General features: G+C 45.4%; 1 protein-coding gene across 4 annotated transcripts; it reads right to left on the bottom strand.

The window, feature by feature from the left end:
• Positions 1–13,237: 13,237 nt before the first annotated feature.
• LOC113133573 (bromodomain-containing protein 1-like) lies at positions 13,238–24,619 on the bottom strand. Of its 4 annotated transcripts, XM_026312474.2 has the most exons (12): positions 24,321–24,619; positions 20,188–21,581; positions 19,711–19,867; positions 19,491–19,619; positions 19,253–19,381; positions 18,671–18,983; positions 17,599–18,354; positions 17,364–17,490; positions 16,789–16,919; positions 15,460–15,554; positions 14,992–15,146; positions 13,238–14,862 (listed from the first exon to the last, which is right to left on the bottom strand). In XM_026312474.2, exons 2-12 carry the CDS (start codon positions 21,561–21,563, stop codon positions 14,673–14,675), a joined length of 3,558 nt encoding a protein of 1,185 aa, XP_026168259.1. In that variant the 5' UTR covers positions 21,564–21,581; positions 24,321–24,619; the 3' UTR covers positions 13,238–14,672. The 4 variants fall into 4 exon arrangements, 3 of the variants coding, with proteins under 3 accessions (XP_026168259.1, XP_026168260.1, XP_026168261.1); XM_026312475.2 differs by lacking the exon at positions 15,460–15,554 and having other exon boundaries at positions 14,708–14,862; positions 24,321–24,618; XR_003295994.2 differs by lacking the exon at positions 13,238–14,862 and having other exon boundaries at positions 15,113–15,146; positions 15,460–16,570.
• Positions 24,620–24,916: the final 297 nt, after the last annotated feature.

The following is a 24,916-nucleotide window of genomic DNA, read 5'->3' as shown; positions in this document are numbered from 1 at the left end:
TAGTAAGTCAAAATATTGTAAAATGGAGCCTTTTTTTTTAAAGATCAGACAATTTTAGAAGTTTGGACACTTTAGGTGAAGACATTTTTCCAGAGTGATGGCAGAGACGCTGTGTCACTTATGGAAATTGTGGACATTTTTAATTAAGCGACAACAGTTTGTCCTCAGATCTTGAAAGGTCTGTCTGATTGAGACCTGGTTTTAGAACCAACCTGACTGTACCATCTGTAAATAACCAGCCACGCTGCCTTCCTCCCTCACCTCACAGCTGGGATGGCGTGAAGGCGACGGAGATCACGCTTTTGGCGCCCCGTTGTGCCGTCATATGTCACCCATAGGTGCCAAGTCATATTATGGTGCTGGGGATGGCAGAGGGGGGGGGGGGTTCTCAGTTATCAGGCTGTCTCAGCTCCGTCGACAGCCCCATTTTTGGCTGCTGGGATGGATTTCTGTGCTCCAGCTCTTAAATCACGACGCAGCTGTCTGTCACGCAGGAAGTGAAGGCAGCTGGATGTTGTTGTGACACGGTGGTAAACATTTGGATGAGGCAGAGACTTTGTGAGGATCCTGGCCTGTTTTTGGGCAGAACCCCTAATGAAGTCCTGATAAATGAAATAAATATAAGGAAACAGGAGAAAATTATCTGATGGGTGAAGGTTCAATAAAGAAACAAATATTTATATTTCTTCTTTATTTACTGATTATTTACTTTTTATTTCTTCTTCCTTCTGTTTTCTAGGTTTTTACAAACCATCATCAGGGCTCAGGTTGACCCACTGTTCATTTTCTCTTTGAATCAGCTGCTTTACATGTTACCTGCTTAGGCTGCAGTTTGTAACACACACACAGCCAATAACCTTGTACAAAGATTTATTTTTTGCAAGCTCAGTAGCCATTCTTGTCAGAGCTAATTAAAGGTGTGAAATATGCTAATGAGCGTGTGTGTGTGGAGGCTGACAGATACTCGATGTTCATTCCATCATGCAAATGCGGCGCAGACGAATATTTTCCTGCCGTGTTTATGAATCAGCTGATCGATGAGTCACTTGGCTGACTGCTGCACGTGATTGACAGCTTTTAACACAAACAGACCCTACCTACTGTGCAGGTGAGGAGGTTAGCCCCGCCCACCTTGGATCCTGCTGTGATGGATCACCTGGTTCTGAAAGCACCTTTGCTGGCAACCAAATCTTTATTGTAACTTGTGGCTTCACTTTTTATGATGCGAGTGTCTCCGATCGATGCCACTCAGCCTGCAGCGGTTTGGACAGAAAAGACTCAAGTACATTGGGATTGAAAGCACCTCTCTGACCTGTTTAAAGATTGTTTCATCATAAAGTGAAGTGTGTGTGCAGCGACAGCTCCGAGCCTGCAGCTCAGTGAAAATGAAACCTGTGATTCTGGTCAGAGGGGACGTGCGTTTGCAGAACCTGATGTCCAGACTGATGCAGATTAAACCTGAGAGCACAGTTAACAGCAGACGTGTGCAGGGGCTGGGTGTCATGGGGAAGCACTGAGAGTAGAAGGCCGTACTTCAGCACAGCATTGCTTTGAGCTAAATGCTAACCCCACCATGCTAAGGTGCTAACGTGATATTTTTGAGGGACAGTGTTTACCAGTGTGGTATCTGTCTAATCTGACCCTGTGCAGCTCCTGTACCTTCCAGCTCTCGCTCTCCGTGGTCTTATCCATCTATTGACGTCTCACCTGCTGTTTCCATCACTGCGACTGCTTATTAAGACCCTCGGGGGCGACTTGAGTGATTTGGTGATATCAGCACCCATCGACCTCATCTGCTGATGGGGGGAAGATGGATGAGGTGTCAAAGGTCTGGATGTGTGTTTCTTCTGTGGTTTGGAGCTGGGGCGAGGCCGTCGCATCTGAGCAAGAGTGTCGTTCACTGGTTTGTCCGTGAAGAAAGTTCACAAGTCAATCAGAAGTTTATCCAAGCAGGAAAATGTTTGAGCTCACGATGGAAGAGGAAACATCCAATAGCTGTTGATAGTTGACATTTCAAATGGTGGAGCGACTGACACACTTTCACAAATTCACTTTTCAAACCCTTAAAGCTTAAAAATATCTATTTTTTTCAGGCTGTAATTGGATTCATGACACTGGGATCAGTATGTGTCAACAAATGTAAACTCAAGATCCAACTAGTTTGGAGGTTTAGGTTGTTCAATCTAGTAAGTGACTCCTTCTCGCAGGGATCCATGAGAAGAGCTAATCAGATCTTCACAGGCAAAACATTTTTTTTTGGGATGGAATTAAGACTAATTTAATTATGCCACTGTGAGCTGAGGTGTGATTGTAATGGGGATAAAACGGCTGGTGTTTCTCCAGGAAATAGGTCCCCGCGTGCCCACTGATGATGCAAGTCTTGTCTCATAAATCATCGAGGTGAGGGGCTTGGAGATAATTCAGTTCAGAGATAAAAATACCCTCGCTGACTCTCGGCTCCTCTGGAAACACTTGATAAAGTTTGCAGAAAGTGGCCAAATGGCGTCAGAGCGTGCTCAGTTCAGACATGATGCGATGGAGGTGGCTGCTTTAAATCCACCGTCGGTGTTTTGTTTAATCACTGAAACTTTATACGTAACAAACACCAAAACAAAATATATCAACATTTCCAACTTTCTGTGTGTAAAGCCCCAGTGGTAGATTATCACAATATTGTCACAATGTGCTGCAAATACAGAGCTGCAAAACAGGGACAAGCTTTAAGATGCAACAACACAAAACAAACACAAACACAACAAAGAGGCACAGGACAACCAGTCAGAGAAGCAAAGCTACAACCAAGAACCAAAAATGTTTGTGCAAAATGGCCACGATATGCAAAACAGCATCAAATTTAAGATGCGAAATAGGGAAACACAGACCGACAGGAGAGACTCTTTCAGCATCCTGGGTGAAAGTAAGGGCCCAGCTGGGGTGGTCATAGTTTGACTTTCATACAGGAGACAGGAGACAGGAGTTCACTCTTTCATAAACATTAGTCTTTATTTACAACAGTACAGTCACTGAATGTGATCTGGGTTTTATAGAATCGTCCAGTGTAGTTGTTCTGTTTTGGTTTTGATGGAGACGTCTCGGAGCTAAAAGAGTCTGAATGTCTGCTGGAGTGCTCGAGCAGAGAAACTACTTTCCTCAGTCTCGTCGAGTTGACTTTCGGCAGATGGGAGGGACCTGTTGGAAGGCAGAGCGCTGGATGTCGGCGGGTAATGGTGGTAATGTCTTGTCACGGTTAATGTTCGCTGCAGTCTGCTGTCATTTAGCGGCAGGGTGGAGGTTATTGTCACAGCCTTCCCACAGTCCGCCCATCCACAAATAGCTACCGAACAACTGAATCAAAATGAAGTTTCATTCTTTCTTCCCCACTGCTGCTACTTGCTGTGCCATCATCCTCCATCCCGTCCTGTTTTGAATCGGTTAACCTTTCTGTTCGGGGCGGCGCGGCAGGGTCCTGCTCTGCAGATTAGCCACTGACGCATTTATCAAGGGATGACAAATGAGCTGTCCTTCCAGATGCCTGATTACTTGACCTTTATTCCACATGGGCCTGGCTGTTAGCAGAGAGGGGCGGGGGTGGCACTGGTGGAGCTAAGTGGTGCCAGTCTCGTATTCACCGGCCCATTGTGAGAGGGAACGCCTGGATGCAACGCCTGGACGCCGACGTGAACACGAATTAAGAAAGAAGTTATTAAGATTGGCTGCCACTGAGGCGAGGTAATTGAAAATCTCAGATTCCCCAGAAACAGGCAGGCACCCCGCACATCAGCTTCTATTTGAGGCAGAGAGGCTGATGAGTATCACACATTAAGGCCCGGGGAGGAAAATTGACCATTTAGTGGCCTCTGATTGGAGATCATTACATGAGTCGGACGGCACCGGCCCCTGAATGTGACATTTCTTCTTCTTTCTTCTGCCAGCTCATTTCTGGTTTTGTCAGGCAGCAGATTGTCATTTACAGGCGTAATTGTGTGTTTTTCCTCCACTGTTGGTGTTTCTGCACACAGCGAGACGCCCTGATGGTTATCACGAACCCACACCAGAGTTTCATTAACTCGGCATCCACATTCACAGGCTGCCACTAATGCTGTCCTCCCCGTCATCCAACATACTGACCCCCCCCACCAGGACAGAAAGACACCTCCTCCTCTCTGCTCTCTGTGGGCTTTGCAGATGTCAACAGCAGATAGGAGAAATCCATGGATATAGTGACTGACTGTTGTTTCCCTCATACTGCTCTGAATCAGGCTGCAAAACAAAGAGTGAGGAGAAGATGTCGGGGCAAAGGGGAGAACTGGGGTTGGAGGGAAGGTTGAGGAAGGGTCCATTTTATGCAAATTTCCATTTATAACGGAGGAAAAGCTGGAGAAGCACAATTACCTGATAAACAGCAGGATAAATCTGCTTCTTTCCAGGGGAAATGTAGCACCTTGTTTACACGGTGAGCACCGGCTGCAGCCTGTTTCTTTAACTACATGTAATCTTTAACTCACAATCCAAATTAGTAAGAATCAAATCTATGATTTCATTTGTCAGCCGTCCAGCCTTTCATGCTAAACAGGGTAATACTTTAGTCCTTCTTCCAGTGTTTCTCTGAGGTCGAGCAGGGACTATTTAAAGTCTTATTATATGTCCCTGCTCATCTCAGAAAGTCTAACTTCACCGTCACTTTTTTATGAAGTCACGTTTCTCATCTCGGGATAAAACTTTCCAATTTGTCCGTCGACTACCTTGTGCAGCCGTCTTCACTCTGAGTAGGAGGACTATTTTTTTAATCCCATGGGTTCTGGAGCACGAGGTCAGGACTTCATCAGGGGCCACTGGGGCCCTCGGAGCCCCTCTCTCATCTCTGCAGCAGATGAGGGGATCAGCAGGGTGTGAAATGGCCGTGGTGATTGCTCCGAGGCCGCGGGGCCTCCAGCCCATTCACAGCCCTGTCAGCTCTCTAATAGAGCTGGTGGAGATTGGAGACGACCCCACAGTTATAGACAACCCCCCCATCACAGTGTTAAAGGTGCAGTCCGCCAGTAAAAAAGAAAAACTAGTGGAAACAGTCTCTTCAGCTCAGGCTTTACTTCAGGTATTTATCTGACTCAGACTTTATTTCATGTCTACACAGACTTGTTCCCAATCAAAGAGCTTCATTTCCTACAGTTTTCTCACCGACGACAAACATCATGGTGGTTTGTCTGTAAACAGTTGCACAGGCCGATAAGACCCGACTCTAAATTCTGCTCAGTCTAATCCGGTCAGGTCCAGTGTTACTGCAGCGGGTCTCGGCTCCGTGGATAGACACAAATGAACCGCGGTTCTGAGAAGTGGGAAGTTCACAGCTGTTCCTGGGTCTGTTCCGCTGAGGTCTGAGTTCGATTCTCAGATTAAACAGGTTTGAACATTCATTGTCTTTTGTCTGTGATTTATTGTTGGTACTGGAAATGAAGTGGGACTTTATTGCTGCTGTTACCCACCATGGCTGTTTGTTCATTGATCTAATTGATTGATGGATCTTCATGCTGCTGCTGCTGATTGTGTTCTGTTTGACTCGATAACTTTTAGAGCAGGATCTAATTTTCCTCAGGTCTGTGTGGCTCGGGTCTGGCTGTGCTTGTTGGATCTCTTTTAATTCTCCAACACTCTGGACCTGGAACTTCATCCTGGTCTCTCTGTCTTGCAGCTCTCAGTCTGTTCTGTTCATCAAACTTCCTGTCTTGTTATTGAAAATGTTTATTTCTCTAACATGTACAGAAAATGGAACCATTATGAACTAATTAGACTAACAGCAGTGTATGGATGCAGAGAAATCTGTTTCCAGAAACACTGAAGTCATTTAGGTTGGTCAGATCTCACTGGGCTCACAGAGCTTTAGAGGTTAAACCCATCCCAGAGCAGCTTCCATGGGTGATTTGGATTTTTAGATGTGTATATTTGACCAGATCCTACAGTCGATTATTTCCTCACCTGCTTTATGTCTCCATGACCTTGACTCTCAGCACGTCTCTGTTGTATTTCCTTTTCTGAAAACTCCGGCCCTGCAAATCCATCAGTCCGACAACCTCTGATCAGACTCTGTCCCAGATGGTGTAAATTTGTCAGAGAACTTCAGGCCAAAGTCAGGAGGTTGTGATATAAAACACAACAAGTCGGTGAAGCGAAACACACGGACCCGTGTGTGTGTGGACACACTCAGTGGGAAAGTCAGTGCTGATAATAGTCTGTGGGGCTTTAACAGAGACAAACTATAATATCCACAGTTTTCATAACGCAGCATGAAGCAGTGTAACAGCGTGGTGTTTATTCTGTTAAAGCTGTTCAAGAGCATCTGTAGCACGAAGCAGTGAGATGATTCAGGCTGGACTTGTTGTTTTGGTCACCAGCCTCGTCCTTGGTATCATATTTCCATGAAGCGGCAACCACACACTGAACAGCAGCTCACATTAGCCTTCCAGCTAAAGTCTCCGCCTTATCTATCTTCCAAACACACACACACACACACACACACAAACACACACACGTCGTCACCTGCGTCACAGCTTGTTGAATGAGCCCCCACACCAAAGCTCACCAGAGAGAAGTGCTGTGCTGATGTGGGTTTGCAGGCTGGGAATCTGATTAGCTGCTGGGCTGCAGCAGGAACAAGTACCTGCATGTGTCACTTCAGTCCAGTCAGCGCTGGTGTGGTTCTTCTTCTGATTTAATAATCAATAAATTCTTCTTTCCTAACAGAAAGAAGTAACACGAGAGAAAAGTTGTTTTGGAAAATGTGACAGTGCAAATGAAAAGTTGAGGTAAATATAAAGTGATGGAGGCGTCACCCCAGACATTGTTTATTATTGTCGTCATCCTCATTATTATTGTTTCCAAAGCAGATCTGAAGTGTCCTTCAGAGGCAGGAAGGGAGCCGTGGACAGTAAAGTGGGCCAGGCAGCTTTTTGATGCGTGCAGTGTAAATATAGCCCTCCACCCTCCTCCTGCTAATTGTAGCAGTGTTGTTTTCATATTGTTGAATCCCAGAGATGTATAATTCATCACGCAAATAATGTGGAACAAAACAAACTCTCCTCTGAGCTCCCGAGAGGCCGAGCGTCTAATGAGTTCACTGTATAAAATATTCATACCTTTGCAAAATATACTGTCACTTTCCCTGCAACACACACGGTCCAGTATCACGCAGGATGTAATATGAGGTTGTACGACCCGTGACTGGAGCTGCTCACTCTGTGTGTGACCTGCTGTAATACCCAAGATCGGATTCCCATGATGCTCCAGGTGTTTGGAGCACAGTGTCGTCATTCTGTGAGACGTCGACTTGTTGATGAAGAATCTATCTCTGATAAACGTTCATCAACCCAGTTAGAAACCACATCCCTGCAGAACCTGCTGGAGAATTATCACATTTTTAGACTGTTTTAGTACCAAAGTTGTCCAGTGACAGCAATCTGTGCATCTATGAGCAGCTTGCGGACAGGGAGAGCTAACGGTGTATTCGTCTCACTTTTAATTCTACTAATTTGCCAAGATGTAAACAAACATTGGCTGAACAAACACGGGGCACTTGTAGCCGACGGTACAAAAGGTTTGCTTCTGTTTTTTGTTTTATTCTCATTGCTTCAGTTCCCAAAGAGACATGCAAAAACTGTTTTTGGCTTCCTCCATTTTCAAACTGAGCTGATTTAAAAAGTAACTGAGAAGAACCAGCAGCTCTTCCCAATTAAAAAACACTCAGAGATCCACTTTAAAATACTGGGATGTTGCTCCAGACAGGGTCTGAATTACAGGAGGGTCAGCAAGTTCACTGAAAAACCCAAATTTTGCAGTAATTATTACTGAGGTGTGGGTGAAAGATGGTCCAAAGCACGCTCCCCTGAAGAAATTAGACTTTCCAGGCTGAAGGAGGTTTAACTTATTTCCATCAGTCCAGATTTTGGCATTTTGAAGCTGCGAGGTTTCCCTGGTGTGAAGCCGTCCGCAGACAGGTACACCTGGCAGCTTCATCCAATCACGTCCGATAATGACCTGAGGATCGAGAGAGGAAATATCAAAGAGGGTTTTCATTTTGTGCTGAGAGGCCGCCGCCCTCCGCCGACTCATTTCTCTTTCAGAGGACAGAATTAAGTCCAACGTCTCCTCTCTCTTCAGAAAATCATCTCCTCTTTTTAATATTCACAGACGCCGCGTGACTCCTCGGTGGGCCGAGGTGGCAGGAGGTCGAGGATTGGCGTCATGATCAGTGGTCACGTCAGGGCAGCTTGGAGAGGAGAGCCAGGAGGGAGGGGTCGGCTGATTTTCATTAAGATGGACTCCGGAGTGCTTGTCTTATTAACGGGTCATTAGGCTTTCCACGGCCGACAGATTGGCTGAACAGGAAGCATGGGAGCGGGCAGAAGGTAATTGCACTGAGTGACCACACAGGTGTCTGCTCGGCCCGCGCTCCTTGATTGGTTAATTAATGCGTTGTCAATCAGGCTCGCGCTCACTGTGGCTAAAAGGTGAGAGAGTGTTTCTACTGAAGCCTGAAACTGCTTCTCTTGCTGCTTGTTACGGCTCCATTTAAAAAAAAAAAAAAAGACTAAATGGAGGGAAATGCAACACACACACACACACACGCACACGCACACACACACACACACACACACACACACAGGCTGCAGGTTTCAAGATTGAAGTTTCAGGAAGTTTTTGCTGCCAAAGAATCGGCAGATGTCTGGAGGTGGAGCGGTTTTTTGGCGATGGTGGTCCTGCATCCTCAGCACTACTTTAGGAATCAGATTCTGCACTTTAACGCTCCTAATGTGGGGACCAGTCGCTGATCATCAAAGAGCTGCTGATTATTTTGCTTATTGACTAATTGATTAATCCACTTAATCCACTACGACTAAGGTTTAATGTAGAGATTTATTTACTTAATATAATTGGTCCCAGGGGGAACAGTGGTGTTGCACTGTATCCTCACAGTAAGAAGGTTTGAATCCCTGTCCTAACCCGGGGCCTTTCTGTGTGGAGTCTGTGAGTGTGTGTCAGCCCAGAGTGGACCTGCCTCTGACCCAGTGCATGCTGGGATTGGCTCCAGACCTCAGTTAACATCTTCCAACCAACTATTAAAGAACACTTAGACCAAGTCTGGTCAAGATAAAGGCTAATCATCCATCTCCAAGCAGCCTGAAGCTCCAGTTCTAATATCTGCAGAAAGTTGAAGGAGTGCTGCCAAACTCTGTGGACACAGTCAGACGAAGAGTCCAGATGGTGGAAAGGAACCAAGAAAAAGTCCCATCTGAAGGTCCAACACTGCCCAGTCACTCAGGAAGAACCCAGTTTAAAAGGGAAAACATAAACTGACAGTTTGCTGAAATGTATTTCGACAAGCAAACAAATGTTTCTGGGAAAAACACCTTTTTACAAATACCAGAGACTTTGGTCGTAGACACAGAGTGCAGCTTCCTCACTGCGAAACGTGGAGGAGACTCAGGTATTTATTAGAGTTTGCATTGCTGCATCTTGAGTCTGTGCAGGAAACAACAAAATCAGAAGATTAGCATTAATATTATCTGTGTCAGCTGCAGCTCACGGCTCCTCCAGCAGGATAAAATCCAATATCCTACATCAACAAGCACCAAGACTGGAGGAAACGTTGTATTATTGAAAGTGTCACATGGAAACATGTGTGCTGCATTAAATATGGAACAGAGGAGTGTGGATGCTGACTAGTTTTCTCACGTTCAACTTATTTCAGAGACATTTTTGTCTTTTTTAATCAAAAGCTCTGTGTCACATATGGAAGCCAGCAGATGCCAATTCTGGTGTTTTGCGTTAAATCACATTTACTGACTCATGCAAACAGCGTTTAGTTATTAAAAAAGACAGCACCGGATAAATGCTTCTTTTGTGATTTAAGAATATACAGTCACGGTAACGTGTGTCCTTTGGTGGATGTAAAGCCGGTGTATAAAAAATGATCTGTCATCATGTCATTCAGTGCAAGTCAAAACCTGGACTAGACTTGTGCTTTGTGTTTTGCTCACCTGCTGTCCCCAGCTCTGTGTGAGCTGCACAATACAAACACTAAATGTTTTAGCGGCGTCACTGCAGCCGACGTTCCCGCTTTCACACCGAGACCTTTTTGTTTCCTCCGATCGATTAACGGCAGCTGAGTGCAGCCTGAGATCACTGATTTTCCTTCATTACAAAGGAGTGACTGCTGTGTAATTACTCCTCCATTATGGTGTTTCAGCACAGAGCTGTGCTGCTAATAGCATTAAAATTTCAAAGGTGACAAGCCACCGCCGTCACGCATTAACCTTAACGAGGACGGAGGCGGCAGCAGCTGAGGCGTTCACACAGCTCTCTCTCAGCAGGAACAATTGTTTGTCTGCAGCCTTCACAGCCCAGAACTTTGGTTCCTACTGAAGACGTCAACCTTTAAACCGTTTCCAACATGTTTTCTTTTCCAGAAGCTCCACCCTGCATTCTCCTTTTGGTTATCCAGGTTTACCTGGACAATAAAGCCCTCACCAGAGGGTGAAGCAGCCTCTTATTACCTCTGCAGACATGATGTTTCAGACCTAATCTGCCCTGAAAATCCTCCTCCACACTGACAAACACACACTCGACTTAATCCCCATCTAGTCCCAGCTGAGAAAAATCCAAATTCAGATTTTATCTTTACCTGGAAACGTGTCTGGTTTTCTGACTGATGCTCGTGGTCCTGTCACAGCAGGGTGATGCCTCATGGGCCGATTAGGAGACAACGGGCCCCTGCACACAAACATATAAAAGGCCCCTCTGCTTTATAAGACCAAGGGCCACAGACTCCGGTGACATTTGTCTAGTCATACTTGTTTCGACTCTGTTTTATGTGTGTAACTTAACATTATTTTCCATTCAGAATTGTTTTAACATCAGATGTGACTCTAAAGAGAAATGGAGATCAACAGTTTTTACCCAGAGAAAATGTATTTAGCAGAATATTTGTTTGGCCTGTGTCGTGTCTGCAGGTGAGGCCAACGAGGCACAGCAGCCTGATTGAAGCCTGAGAGACGAAACCCAGGGCGAAAAAACTGCACATGGTCTGTAATCCAGATTAGGGAGACAGTGATCAGAGGGTAAGAAAATCTACCTGAAACAATAAAAGTGATGAGATTTTGACGTCCCCTGTGTTCCAGGTGGAAACAGTGTCCTTGTTTGTAACCACAATGAGTTTTTTTTACAGCAGTAATGTGAGAAATATAATATTTCACATTTTGCCAAACAAAGTATTTTGCACTTTGCACGGGAATCTAAGGATTTTGTGGGAACTAACTCACTCACAATCTGCAGAAACCGGCTGCTCGTGTCAAACCGTTTGCAGTTTTATCGTATTTCCTGGTCTGTAAGATTCAATATTAACATTAATAGCACTCTAATGACTTTATAGGCTCAGATGGCATTTAAACACAAACCTGGCAGCTAAATGCATGAAATTGTTATTGCATGGTAACATTAACATTTAGAAACTCCTGAAACACATTAATTTGTCCTCGATCTTTAATCGGCAACTTTCAGCCACTGGCAAATTGTTTATGTGCAATAATGCAAACGCGTTTAGAGAAGAGCGTGTGGCTCTTTCTCGTTTTACAAAACTTACACTCAGGTTTACAGGAAATACTGAAACATTGCAGCTTTAAAAATGAAATGTTTCAGCTTCTGTTCAGCCTGTTTCCGACTGAGGTCAGGATGGTGGGTCAACTTGTGGCCTGCCCACGAAAACTAAACCAGAAAATACTGAAAAAGAAATAGTTTCTCGATTATAACATTTATTCATTAAAATATGTGAAAGCTGTGGTCTTCTCGCCCTGTGTGGACACTCGCGGGAGGTTTGGTTGCAGGTGAAAGTGCAGAAAAATAAAAAAATACAAATGTTAATTAAAAAAAGCGGAACATGCCTGTGGGCTGGTTCTGTGGTTGTTTTTCTTTGCAGAGACTCGGGCAGCATTAATGGTATGTGTGCAGAGGAAATGTGTTTATTTATGAGCCGGACACTGTTAATTACAAGCCTGCGTGGTTAATTATCTCCAACTTCAGAGACATTTTAACCCCCAGAGACCCAGAGAGAGTCTGTGTGGTCAAAATATCTGCTGCTAATTAGAAGCTAATGATGAGTCATCATCAAATATCAACAAATATTCAGGAGATGCAGGACTGTGGAGAATATTCAGGACTGTGAGATCAGGGCCTGTGCTGGTACATCAACAGCTACTGATTCTGACAGAACGAACGTTGTGTAAATGTTCCTCAGAGGAGGAAATTATCTTATTGATCAGGTTCCACCTCAGCGGGAATAACAGCAGAGTATGAATGTAAACACGGCACAACTAATAATCACTTATCCATCTGTTTTTCTGCAGCTTATTCAGGTTTGGACTTGCAGTTTGCTGCGAGCTGAGGTCCATTGTTCTTACTCCGTGACTGGCAGCTCCTGGAGGAGACTGAGGTTTGTACAAATGTCTGCAATTTGCATCAGAATATGAGTTTGAACACACATCAGAAACATTTCGATTCTCTAGACGTCATCACCACAAGGTCATTATGTCCAGTCACAGAAAAAAACACTTTATTGTTGTGTTTTTGGAGCATTATGGGAATTAGCAGGTGTCTGAGGGGCCACCAGGGCGGCAACCGCTCCAACCAGTCAGAGTCCTCCGTACATCCATACACTGCAAACAGAAACTGAAGACTAAAAACGGGCTGAAGTTGTGGTGTGAAGGGGGGACCCAGTGTCAGATCCCACTCATTTTGCAGAGATCTGATTTCACGTGGAGGCTCTTTGTGTTTTGATCGGAGCCAAAAAATAAATCGTGAAGTCTGTAGTATGAAGCATATTACTCAGCCTGGTTTTATACCAAACCATCTTACTGTTATCCTGATTTAAATGTGAGGAGACTGCAGTGTTTTTATTTTATTACTGTAACATCAGCTGTTTCAGAGGCAGAACAACAGCACCACCCTGTGGTCAGTTAATGACATGAGGGAAAGTTGCAGTATTTGAACGTATTGCTGTTGTGTTTAGTGTGTTACTACTTGTGTTTAGGAAACTAATTTTAAAAGTCAGTTTATTTAAATTGCCTGTAGGTGTTTGTCTGTCTCAGCCCTGAGACAGACCAGCCCCCTCCCCCCAGTCTGATCTGGACTACATGGTCTAGAGAATGCAAAACACACATAACATGAACGACTAATAAAAACCAGGACAAGTTAATTCAGTGATTCAATAACATATTTTTAATTTTTCAGTGTTTTAGTATAAAAATCCCACCGGCCTGCTGTCGGCTGGTTTCCACTCCTGTTGGCTATAACTGTGGTTTTTCCCAGAGAATCAGCTAAAGTACCAAATCTATTTACACACAACATCCACATCCAAACAAAAAAAAAAAAAGTCTACCCAATGCTAACCTGCCAGAATAAAACACACTACCACCTCACCTCACACATTTAATGCTATTAATGGAAAATGAAAAATAAAAAAAGACAAACAGAAGAAGAGGAGGGGCCTCTACATGTGGCTCCTAGTGTGCCCATAGTATTTTCTTACAATACTCTCTCTATAAAGTAATGCATATACATTTTCTGCTTTACAATAAATTAGTACAGGCACATTCTCTTCTCTCCTACAGCTGACTGTAGTTCAGTTCAGGTGGAAAAGACGATTCTGTGACGTTACAGAAGACCTGAACTCATCACAGCAACACAAAAAGGCCAAAAACCTGCAAAACTGTAATAAACAAAACAAAACAAAAAAACAACAAACATTAGTGGAAATTTGTGGGCAGCAGATTTTTTTTGGTTTTGGTGTGAATGGTGCACTTCAGGCATTTTACACTGAGAGCATCTATATAGATTTTATATAAATATGTACAAACAAAAAAAAAGAAGATGCAGTCCAGTAAAAACATTCACACAAAAAAATTAATGCCAAAGACGAGAGAACTTGAAGCTTGAGAACTCAATAACTTACAAAACCGTAAAAAAGGAGCTGAAATTAAAATGTTCAGTACAGTATGCATGTTTGTGTTTTTTCTCTCTGTGGAGATAGCACCAGCAGAAACGCCGACACGGCCAGTGCCGACGTGGTTCATCACCTCTGACGGTATAAATATCTAAACACCGTGTACCAAAACAGACCGAGGGTGTGAATAAATTAGTGTCAGGCCTTGTACGGGATATTTACAGGAGCTGCTGCCGTCGCACACACACTGATGGACGTTTTCCGTTTTCATGGCAGTGGGATTGTTGCAGCAGTCTTGCAGCACATTTGAGGAGGTCGGAGGTCAAACTCTCACACATTCAACAGGTTTAGACCCGTGATTTTTTTCGGTCCTCACAGCCAAAGTTGGATTTTTTTTTTTTTTTTCTTTCAATGTTTTGCACCGGCTAACTGAGTCGTTTTCATTGCATAGGGGGTGTGCAGGGAAGTGTGAAAACGATCCGGTTCCAGTTTGAAGGAAACAGTAAACATGACAGGTGTGTGTGTGTGTGTGTGTGTGTGTGTGTGTGTGTGTGTTGTGCGTGTTGTGTGTACGAGGCAGAAACTAAGTGTCTCCGGAGTGACGGTGGTTTTCAAAACAAAGCTGAAAGGGCAAAAAGGAGAAATGGATGATGGGAGGATTTCAGAGGTGGTGGAGTTAGCTGGGGGTTCAGTCCGTGACGGAGTGGCCGGGGCTCGGCTCCAGCTCGTCACCGACACGGTTCAGGTGGTTCATGGCTCGGTCGAAGGCGAGCCGTACAGCTTTTCGGATGTAGGAGGACCGGGCCTCCAACAGCTTGATTCTGTCGAGTGTCTGGTTGGTGCCGAAAGGCGCCATCTTGGATCTAGGAAGCCATTGCCTGAGGAGAGAGGAGACTTAGGTCAGAGTGAGCAGGAAGTGCAGCTCGCCTGTTTCTTTGCTAATAATTAATTTTTAAAATCTTTTCTGTTTTCAAATCTGCTGTTGCTCATTGCTAAGAGTTTCTCACCAGCTGCGCTTGCTGTCGAAGAAGTGGACGAGGAAGAGTTTCTCTGCGGACCTGAACTGCATCCGCTCTCCGGTTCTGAGAACGTCCCGCGGAGGCTGGGGAAGCTCCGCCCCGCTGCGCTGACACACTGTCTTCCGCGCTCTGGGGTCCACGATCTGAGTAGACCAAAAAAGACACAAAGACGTGGAGACTGCGTGAGGCGGCCTCACCACAATAACAGTCTGGTGTGCATCCTGGTGGTGGCCGGCGCACAGAAGAAGCCTGCACTCAGAAACACAAGCATGCAAGGTCGAGTCAAAGCCGAAAACGCTCTGAGCGAAGCGGCCGACTCCACACACACCAATCAGTCCACGGCTGGCCAGCCTGAAGCGCTCGCATGGCTGTGAGCACAAATCACGAGCTACGTCACACACAATGGCAGAGGGGCAGATGGGTAATGAGACACAGAGGGGACTATCACTCACTCACCAGGGCAGGGAAGGAGGGATATCCACTACATTTAGCCCAAACTAGTTTAAGAGGCTCCAGAACAAATGGAGAAGCAGCGGTGGGCTTCCACACCTCTACAGGAACAACGACAAGCAAGTTATGAAGGATTCACTGCAACAGACAGAGAGCACAAGCAGTCTGAACACACAGCCATACACACTGGAGAGGAGCTGAACACGTTTTTTAAAGATTACCTTTAAAAAACTGCTGAGAAGATTCCCAAAGATTCAGATAAAGGGTTTTTATGATGAGACTACAATGGGGAGGTCAATTTGTCCCAAGCTGATCTTAAACCTCTGAATCAGCACAGATCCAGTAATTTTTTTTTATTTGACCAAAAACTGGCCAATCAAATGTCAGCCCTTTCTTTACCGTACTCTACTGGACCTTGTTCTCTTGCCAGCGTAGAAGCAGTCGGCAAACGTCGCTGGCAGCATGTGAGATCGGCCGACACTAACGAACGGGAGAAGACTGATGACAGAACAGAATGACATGTGTCTACTGTCGGGTTCAAGTTCTCTGCAGACAAAATCTGCACTCATCAAAGATCATTTGTAAGAGAAGAGGCGCCTCTCCGCAGCAACGCTGCACAGTTGCTGGTCCAGTATCACCATGTAATGTATGTGTGATCTGACCTGAACAGTGACCTGATCAGTTTTTAGTCTTCAGCAAAGTGTAGGCTGAGCTCTCTGAGGCTTCACTGCTTTATCCCACTTCCACCCTTTTGATAAGAGATTTGTGATGAGTTGTGTTTAAAATCGATCTCATGTTTTCTTTCTTTCTTCTACGTTCTGCTATTGATGTCTGTCAAATCTAATGCGACTAAAAGTGTTTTTTAGTAAGAACTGTTAGTCTAGTGCCCCGGTAAAGGTCTTAAATTCACTGAACCCAGAGAGAAAATAACAGACTTCACTTCCTCCTTGTCATCACAGGTTTCCTGTCAGTGTTCCTTGATGGTTTCCTTTATAGTTTAATGCTGCAGCTTTGAGTCCCTGCTGCCTTCGTCCAGAAGCTCAGTCTGAGAACCAGCGCAGTAAACTCCACCGTGTGAGGATGTGGGAGGACTCAAAATAACATTCACCTCACTGCTCTGTCACACAGGTGCAGCAGCAGAGAAGGTGATGTCAGGGAGAAATACAAAAAACAATGCATGAACATGAAAAGTATTAGTGTTCTCACAGAGAGGGACTTTTTTACTGGTTTAGTAAATGTCGTCAGAAAACAGATCAACCAAAGCTCCACCATGCGTTTCATGCACATCCACCAGATAAAACTCGTTGCTGGGTGACCAGACACTGCTCTGCTCACCTGAAGAGATCTTGGCAGCTTTGGCGAACTCTCCGTTCTCGATGCAGGTCAGCAGAGTGCTTTTGTCGTCCACGGTGCTCCGTCGAGCCGCCGCCGGCCGCCCTTTCCCACTTTTAGACACAATGACAGTACTAAAAGAGATGAGAGAAGAAGGAAAATGTTTTTATCCACGCCAGCTGAGGAGAAGCTTTAAAATAGTCTACGTTTAGACCGAAGCTGCAGGTAAACATTACTTCATTACCAATTAACCTGCCAGTTATTCTCTAGAGTCAATCAGAAATCATTTATTTTATTAAACATCCAAAACAGCAAATCATGCTTGTTCCAACCTTCCGACCACAAGGTGGCGACACTGAACGTGTTGTGTTTTTGATCAACAATCCAGTACCCCCTAAAAAACATTAAACATGTGACTGAAAATCCACAATCTCTCATGTCTGGGACCGTCAATGTTTTGACCCAACAAATGACTTGAAATATAACTGGGTTATAAAAACAGAAGAAGAAATTATCACATTATAGAAATGATGGTCAAAGTAATACCTTAGGTGGACGGATGTTTCCCCTGAACTAACCTTGTGCCGCAGAGGATGCTTCCACTGGACGAGATGCTCGACTCAGATGCACAGCGGCGGCGAGGCTCCAGCATGCGAGGCGATGGCAAGACTTCCTCCTTGTCCACCACAAAACCGTTTGACATTCCTTAACAAGGAAAACAGGGAACATACAGTTAAGTGAAACTAGTGGAGTTCACGTTTCCCCTGTGATTTCATTTAGAATCAAAATATGAAAACCTTTCTCTGTCTGTACCTGTCCCAAGGCGTTTTATCGGCGTCTCCTCATCTTCCTCCTCGCCATCTGCACTGCTGCTACGGGTTCTCTTCTTCGGCAGGAGGAGGGTCTCCAATCGAGGGATCACCACTGACAGGAAGGTTTTGGCGCCAAGGGGCGGCAGTGATGCCCCTGATGCCTCTTGGGTTTTAGGGAGTTTCTGTGGGCTGGCACTCTTGGACTTGCGGAAGAGGACGTTGGTTCGTCGGTTACAGGTGCTGGAAGCTTCGGTTTGGAGGTCGCCATTAAGGAGTGGTGTGTCTGGGATAAGCCCGTTGGGGGTGGTCGAGTGTACTGAGGTAGACATGTCACCGTCAATCTCCATAGGAGTCTGGTCCACGCTTGGTTTGACGGACTTCAGAGGGGGTGGCTCTGAGTCGCTGGGTGATGTGTCGAGCTGTGACGGTGAGGTTAACAGCTCTAACGTTGTTGGAGGTAAAGACTTCTCCCCCTGTGGCATGCAGGGTTCTGCTGGAGGTTCAGGCAAGGGGTTCTTCTCTGTCTCAGCGGGGACTGGGCTGGGCTGCGGGGAAGCAGGTGGGGGTGTTGGGAGGGACTTCTTTAGACTTATCTCGTTGCGGACCTCCATGATGGTCTTCTTGAGCAGTTTGAGCCTCTTGCTGCGGGACGGGCTATGCTTCATGGCCGTGCTCAGGTCCAGCTTCTCCAGCAGCTCTTTCAGCTGATCCTCCAGAGGGGTCAGCTGACGGTAGGCGGGGCTTAGCAAACGATCCACTGCAAGACAGTCGCATCATATCACCACTGCAGCGATTTCAAATAAATGTAGCTGCTTTCAGCAATGAACACAATCTCTTTAGGCGTTTCAACTTGAGGTGCATGCAGTAGTTGACATGTACACTACTTATATTTTTAGACATATTAAGCTGTTTAAAGTGATTGCACCTGGAATTTTCAGCACAACCAAACACCTCTATTCTCTGGAGATATTTTAGGCTTTTAGCTTTCAAGTTGACTCCTGATTGTAAACTGACACGATAAGGTGGATAAGGTTACTGGCACAATAAGGTTTCTTACTGATGAATTCACTTACCATCCTCCCAGGAGAAGGGAGGCGGCGGCTCCAGTTGTGGGGTTTCAGGCAAATGCAACCCACTGGGGAAGTCAAAGCCGATCTTCTCAGCCTCTCTGCGTGCCCTGCGAAGGATGGCTCCTCCATGGTCCTGCATCCGCTGAGCTGCCTTGTAGAAGAACGTGTCCTTGGCATTGTAAGTCATGCAGTTGGCGATGATGAGGTCGAAATCGGCCTCAAACTCTTCCAGACTTCTGTAGCCATGAGCATCGATGCGTCTCCTCATGGTAGAGAAGTCCATGGGATTCTTAATGTGGTCCAGGTAGTCAGGAACCTGCAGGGGATCCAGGAAATGAGTCATAAGGTTCAGATAGACTAAAAAGAGTTACAGGACTTCACTGTTAACACAAACAAGGTTTCTCTCTGGTTGATTTACTGACACAGACTGTGATATACAGGAGTTGATAGCTCAGGAAACTCATACATGGACCTGTCACTGTCTAGTTAATCTAGTCTAGTCACTATCAGAGGAAGAGTTACTCATTTGCTTGTATTTGGGAAGTTTTTTCTGAAGAAGAAGAAAAGCTTCAGCTGGTTGCAGACCTCCTTGATGCTGACGGGCTGAGCGAAGATGTTGTACTGGTCCTTCTCCTGCAGCTGACTGAGCACAGCTCTCAGCAGGATGTTAAAGGGGGTCAGCTGAAACTCCAGCACCGACTGCTGTAGCTTCATCTGAAGGCAGAATACAGACAAATTTATGATAAAGTTGTTTGTTGTTTCTGTTTGGCAGAACAATCAACCATGTATCCAAACCAGGTGTCGTTATCCATAGATAACCCACCTCTTCCCTCTTCAGCTTCTCTCTCTTCCTGATGAGCTCCAGCAGTAGGCGAGCTCGCTCCAGGTCGTGGCGGAGACGGTGCCACTCCTTCAGCTGCTCCTTCAATGCCTGGTTTGTCTCCACACGGTCCTGGAGAAAACAGAACCTTCAGGTCAGTGGCAAGAACTACTCAAAGGACCAATGCTTCATTATCTGAAGCTGGTGTGCCAGCAGCACTGACCATCTGCTTGGCTTTGGGCGGCTGAGGGTTAGCCTGCAGCCGACGGATCAGCGGTACGTTGTTCCTCGACTGTCTCTTCAACACCCAGTAGCTCAGCACCCGTTCGACAAACGGACGCTTCCTCTGAACCGCCACCTGGTTCAGGATGGTGTCAAAACTGACCCACAGGGAAACCAAAGGAGAGGTTCATTATTTATTCATCATTTATTTCACTCAACACTCAGGTCTCAGTGACTAAGAACTGAGACCACTAATACAAACTTTACTGTAGTAATCCTGGACCAGGACTTAAATCTTCTGTTCATGATTTAAGAAAGAGGTTTTTGTCCATTCAGTATTTTCTGTTTCAAGGCTTCCACTGTGTTTTGTCGACATTCAGATGAATCTAAGAAGCTCAAGTTAAAATGAGTGACATCTGAGTATTGCTTTATATTTATAATGATAAACAATAACATGACAGGTGTACTCTGTGAGTACCTTGAAGCAGTGATACTGGGCCCAGAGTTGGTGGCGATCTCAGGTTCTGGTTCTGGTTCAGGCTCTGCTCTCTTACTCTTCTTCTTCTGCCAGCCCTTGGCCCGGGCCTTCCCTCTCTTGTCGGCCCTTTTGTGGCAGGCTCCATTTTTTGGGTGCGGCTCCTCGTAGATGTTGAGAGGCCGGCGGTCGCAGCCTTTGGGCGTGTGGCTGCAGCAGTAAGCAGTCTTTTTCACAGAGAAGGTGGTTGCACCGGACGCTGTTACCTCTTTGACAGGCTCCATCTTCATGTAGAGACCGGCTTTCTGGGCGCAGCTGACATGGAAAGCGGTGTAACAGTTGATTTTATCACACTGGATGCATGCTCCTGCACCCTTCTCTTTACACAGGTAGCAGGTGAGCTTCCAGCGTGCTGGTGGGATGTTGCGTATGCCATCAATGGGCTCAATGAAAACTGTGTCGGAGAAGCCGACCTCGGGAACCCACAGAGCACATGCCACATGGCCCCAGCGATCATCATCTGTCTTCTTTAGGGCTCCCCCACGGTTGGGACAGAAGACACATTCCGCAGGTCGGGTCGGACACTGCAGGCAGTGGCGGCACAACCACTGGCCCTCGGGGATGTACGGCACGCCGTAGCACTCCTGGTGCACGGCGATGTTGCAGGAGTCGCAGAAGAGGATGACATTACTGTCGGCTCCGTCTCCATCCATGCAGATGCAACAAACCGCGTCTTCATCCACCAGTGACTGCAGGTCACTCTGACCCTGTGTAGCTAAGTAAGATTCCTTCTCAAAGCGGTCCATGAGGAACTCAAACAGGTTGTGCGACACCTGGCTAATGCCCTCGCTCTTCCTCTTCTCGTTGATGAGCTCCAGCCAGGCGTAGTCTTCCTCATCCATGTCATACTCCACCTCCTCATCCAGCTCTTCCGCTGTCCTCTCTGTGTATTTGTAATACGCAGCTGGCCTCTTTGGCACCACCGGCAGATTGTATTCAACCGTTCTAACCTTTGGCTCCAACAGGCCATTCGTACTGCTGTGGGTGCCACCACTGCTGCCATGTGAGGTGATGAGTGCTGCGTTCTTCTTCTGCTGGTTGTTTTTGAGGCGCACAGAACGCACCAGAACCTGCTGGGGCTTCTCGTTGTTCTCCTTGTTGCTGTTACACTCCATAATCTCCTGAGCTGTTGGGTCATCATCGGTGATGATGTCTAGCTTGTCGTAGATGCTGAGTCGGTGCACGCGGCCGTCCACCTCCAACTCCACCATGCGCTGAGCCTGCGCGTACGTCAGTGTCTCTCGGTTGGGGGACGGCTTGATGGGTGACACCTCCCTCTTCAACACTGAGGGACGGTGATTTCGACCTTTCTTCTTCATGTCGAAGCCGTTAAGACACTGAAAAGCAAACACATGAAACAGTGTCAATGACACAGCCTGTGAAGCAACATCTCCACAGAGTAATGATTAGAAGTCATAACCCTCAGTGCTGTCTTTCAGGAACAATGCTGGGCATTTAGTGTTTTTAAACAAGGAAGTCAGCATCTCTTCAGGCGTCAATCATACAAAAGCAGAGAAATAAAACATGCATCTTTACATTTGTGTGAGTAGGTCAGGTTAGTCAGTAGGTCAGGTTAGTCAGTGTTTTATACTCCCTTTTAACCCTGATTTAGACTTATGCATCATTGCACATACACGCAAATATGTGTGTCATTTGAAGACAGTTGTGCAGCTATTGCGTTTATACTTGCGCGACAATTAACATTAGGGGGCGCTGCCACAACAAAGTATAAAAAATACAGAAGACGGTAAATGGAAGCTGGTGAGCAAGTTAATTTTTTCATTAAGTGTGCAGGATATGTAGGTCTGCGCAATGTGTAACTGAGATTTGGGAGGTGTGCGCGATAGATTGCCTGCAACTATTAGTGACCTACGCTCACAGTTGCCAATAACTGTAATTTAGAAGCAGTTAAGGATTTCTCTGAGCCCTCTACATGCCTTACTAATGCTACAGTCGGTTTTCGCTGACGCTGGTTATTCAAATGTCCTGACTGCATTGGGCTGAAAATATTTCATATATGCGCCATGAAAATACATTGGTACTGACAACTAAATTTCCAGTACCTTAGATTGGATATCACAACACATTGTTTTATTTAAACTACTAAATACATCTGTGTAAAAGAAGTAAACATGACAGTGTAAAGTGAAGAGTCTCCTGATATATTTCAATAGATTTTAGTTGCGGATTAAAAAATAGAAAAGTAACATTAAAAAAAAAAACTATTGGAGTTTGACATCCCAACCTGAATATAGATGAAATAATTCAGAAGAAATCAACATCCTGAATTTCCCTTAGGGAACTAAAAGTTGATCTTATTATCTTATAGCCTCGGAGAGTGGAAACACCAAATGACTGACATTATTAAAAATTTATCAAATTACTTGCTAATGTCATGTGAATGTAATTATCCTAGCCCACAGGAAATAATCAATAAAAATCGCTGACGACCAATTCATCAGTCCATTAGCGTCCTCAAGCAGCTGTGCGACGCGGCGTTAGTTGCCCACGTCACTGTGACGTGTGACAACAGTTGAAAAACGGCGGAAGTGGCAGTTCGTGAGCGTGGCACAGCGGAGAGAAGCGGACAACCGTGAATATTTGAAGCGTTTCGTCTTACAGACTGAGACGATGATTTAATGCTAAAGTACGAAGTGTCATGGCGCAGAAATAGACGGTAAATTTCATTTGTTAACGCCTGAAGAGAAGACACGTTGGGGCTGCAGAGGAAGGGCGGTACGTCCTTAAACGTGAAGAAACGTGAGACACTAAGGTAAAATCACCAGTTGTCTAATTAAATCAATGAGAAACTTATGCACATTAATGTGGTGGTGCAAACGTGTTTATATTGAATATAAAAGTCTTCGTTTGTTGAGGTGAAATGTTGGGTGACGTTAATCACAGGTCTACGTTAATTGTCTTCAGGCGTAAAAATCTGTCGCAAAAAAAGTTTACAGCTTTATAGTGATTGACACATGTCATAAACACAGATGAATTATCGTTATTTAAACAAGGGAAGGGTAAACACAGGAAATAAGAATTAGTGAAAATGACCACCAGGGACCAGGTTGACATACCGAACAGACTAGTTTTGTCTGGTAGTCACTTAACTTCAACAACAACCAAAACAAATTTTTGTGCTGTTCAACTATTTGATGACATATCACTTCAACCATATATATGTTTATCTTTATCCTGGTACATGCACTGTGTTTGAGTTTTAACACCATTGGCAAATAAAACGTTCTACCCTGTATACACACAAAACTCTCCAAACAGCATGCAACCACAATAGAGCTCATAAACTGATTGTCAGGAAATTAATTTGTATAGTTGAATAATCAGTCACTTCTTATTTGGTCAGTCTAAACACCTCGGTGCTTTGGGGTTTAAAACAGTTTTGCAGTTTGTTTTATATTGAATCCGTCAGATTAACTGTGGGACTAACAGATTAAAAGAAAATAATTGCTATCTGCAGATATGAACCGCAGCTGCAGCCTCGCAGGCCATGAAGGTCAGCTGGCAGCTGACACACACTGACCGTGGTCACCATCACTGGATGAATGAAAGAAATGCACCAACAGTGTGATACACCCCTGCACCCATGGCAGCGAGCCTCCGCTCGGCTCAGCGAGCCTGGCTGAAGCCGCCGAGAGCTGCTTGTTGTTGGGTATAGCTGGATCCGTTTCTCCCTTAACTGAAACGGGTTCTCTTAGCCGCGGCTAACGTTAGCTCCTCTTGACCAAACCACAGCGTTGATCTGTGAAATAAAGCGAATCTGCTTTAAATGTATCTACCAAACGCGGGCTTTTTAAAAGAGAGACCGTGCGTGTGCTGTGCCCCACCGGAAAGTGGCCTCCACCGTCGCCCTTTAAACGGTCCGGGACAGCCGGGCTAACGTTAGCCTGCTAGTTAGCAGGAGGCAGGAAACATGGCGACCAACACAACAAGAAACTGCCTCGATTGAAAAAGTTGGCTGCTCCTTAAAGCAGCGCGGGTCGGGTTGGGGTTTAAACCTGTCCAGACCAGAGGAAGAGGATATTAAATATGTGAGGGCAGCGTGAGGCTGAACTTACCGCGGTATATTCACGAATTCAGCTTATAAAAACAGCAGCAATGGCGGTGCGGCCTGCGGAGCGAAGTGGCAGTTAAATCCACATTCAGTCCGCTCATCCGACGGCGGCCGCGGCTCGCGCTGACCCGAGTGAAACCTGAGAGAGAGCGACCGGTATCCAGGGCGACGGAGCTGGTTCCAGGTGATACCGTTTGCTGAAGGTGACCACGGATCGACCAGGTGCTGGAGCTCAGGGGCTGCCCGAGCTTCTCTTCCCCCAAAAACAATGCGGTACGGTGTGAGTCTTTGCGTCGTGACGTCATCGCGTACAAACAGAAACCGGGAAGTCGCGTTGTTTGTTTTTGTTTGTTTTATAAAACGGTAAATAACTATAGGCTAATAACGTAAAGTACTACGGTCAGGAGTAAAACATGCTGGAAAGTAACTAAGTACATTTACTCAAATAGTACTTAGTAGTACTGTACTGTGTACTTGTATATTTCCAATTTCTCCAAGCTTTATTACACTTCACAATGTGAAATATTTTTATTCCACTATTACCCTATTTATTTGGTTAACATTAGTTACTTTTCAGAATTTAAAAAAATACAGTAAGTC

This window comes from Mastacembelus armatus, chromosome 6 (assembly GCF_900324485.2).
Source record: "Mastacembelus armatus chromosome 6, fMasArm1.2, whole genome shotgun sequence".
Classification (NCBI taxonomy): domain Eukaryota; kingdom Metazoa; phylum Chordata; class Actinopteri; order Synbranchiformes; family Mastacembelidae; genus Mastacembelus; species Mastacembelus armatus.
Note: the sequence above shows the minus strand (reverse complement) of the source record. Positions and strands in the feature narration are given on the sequence as shown.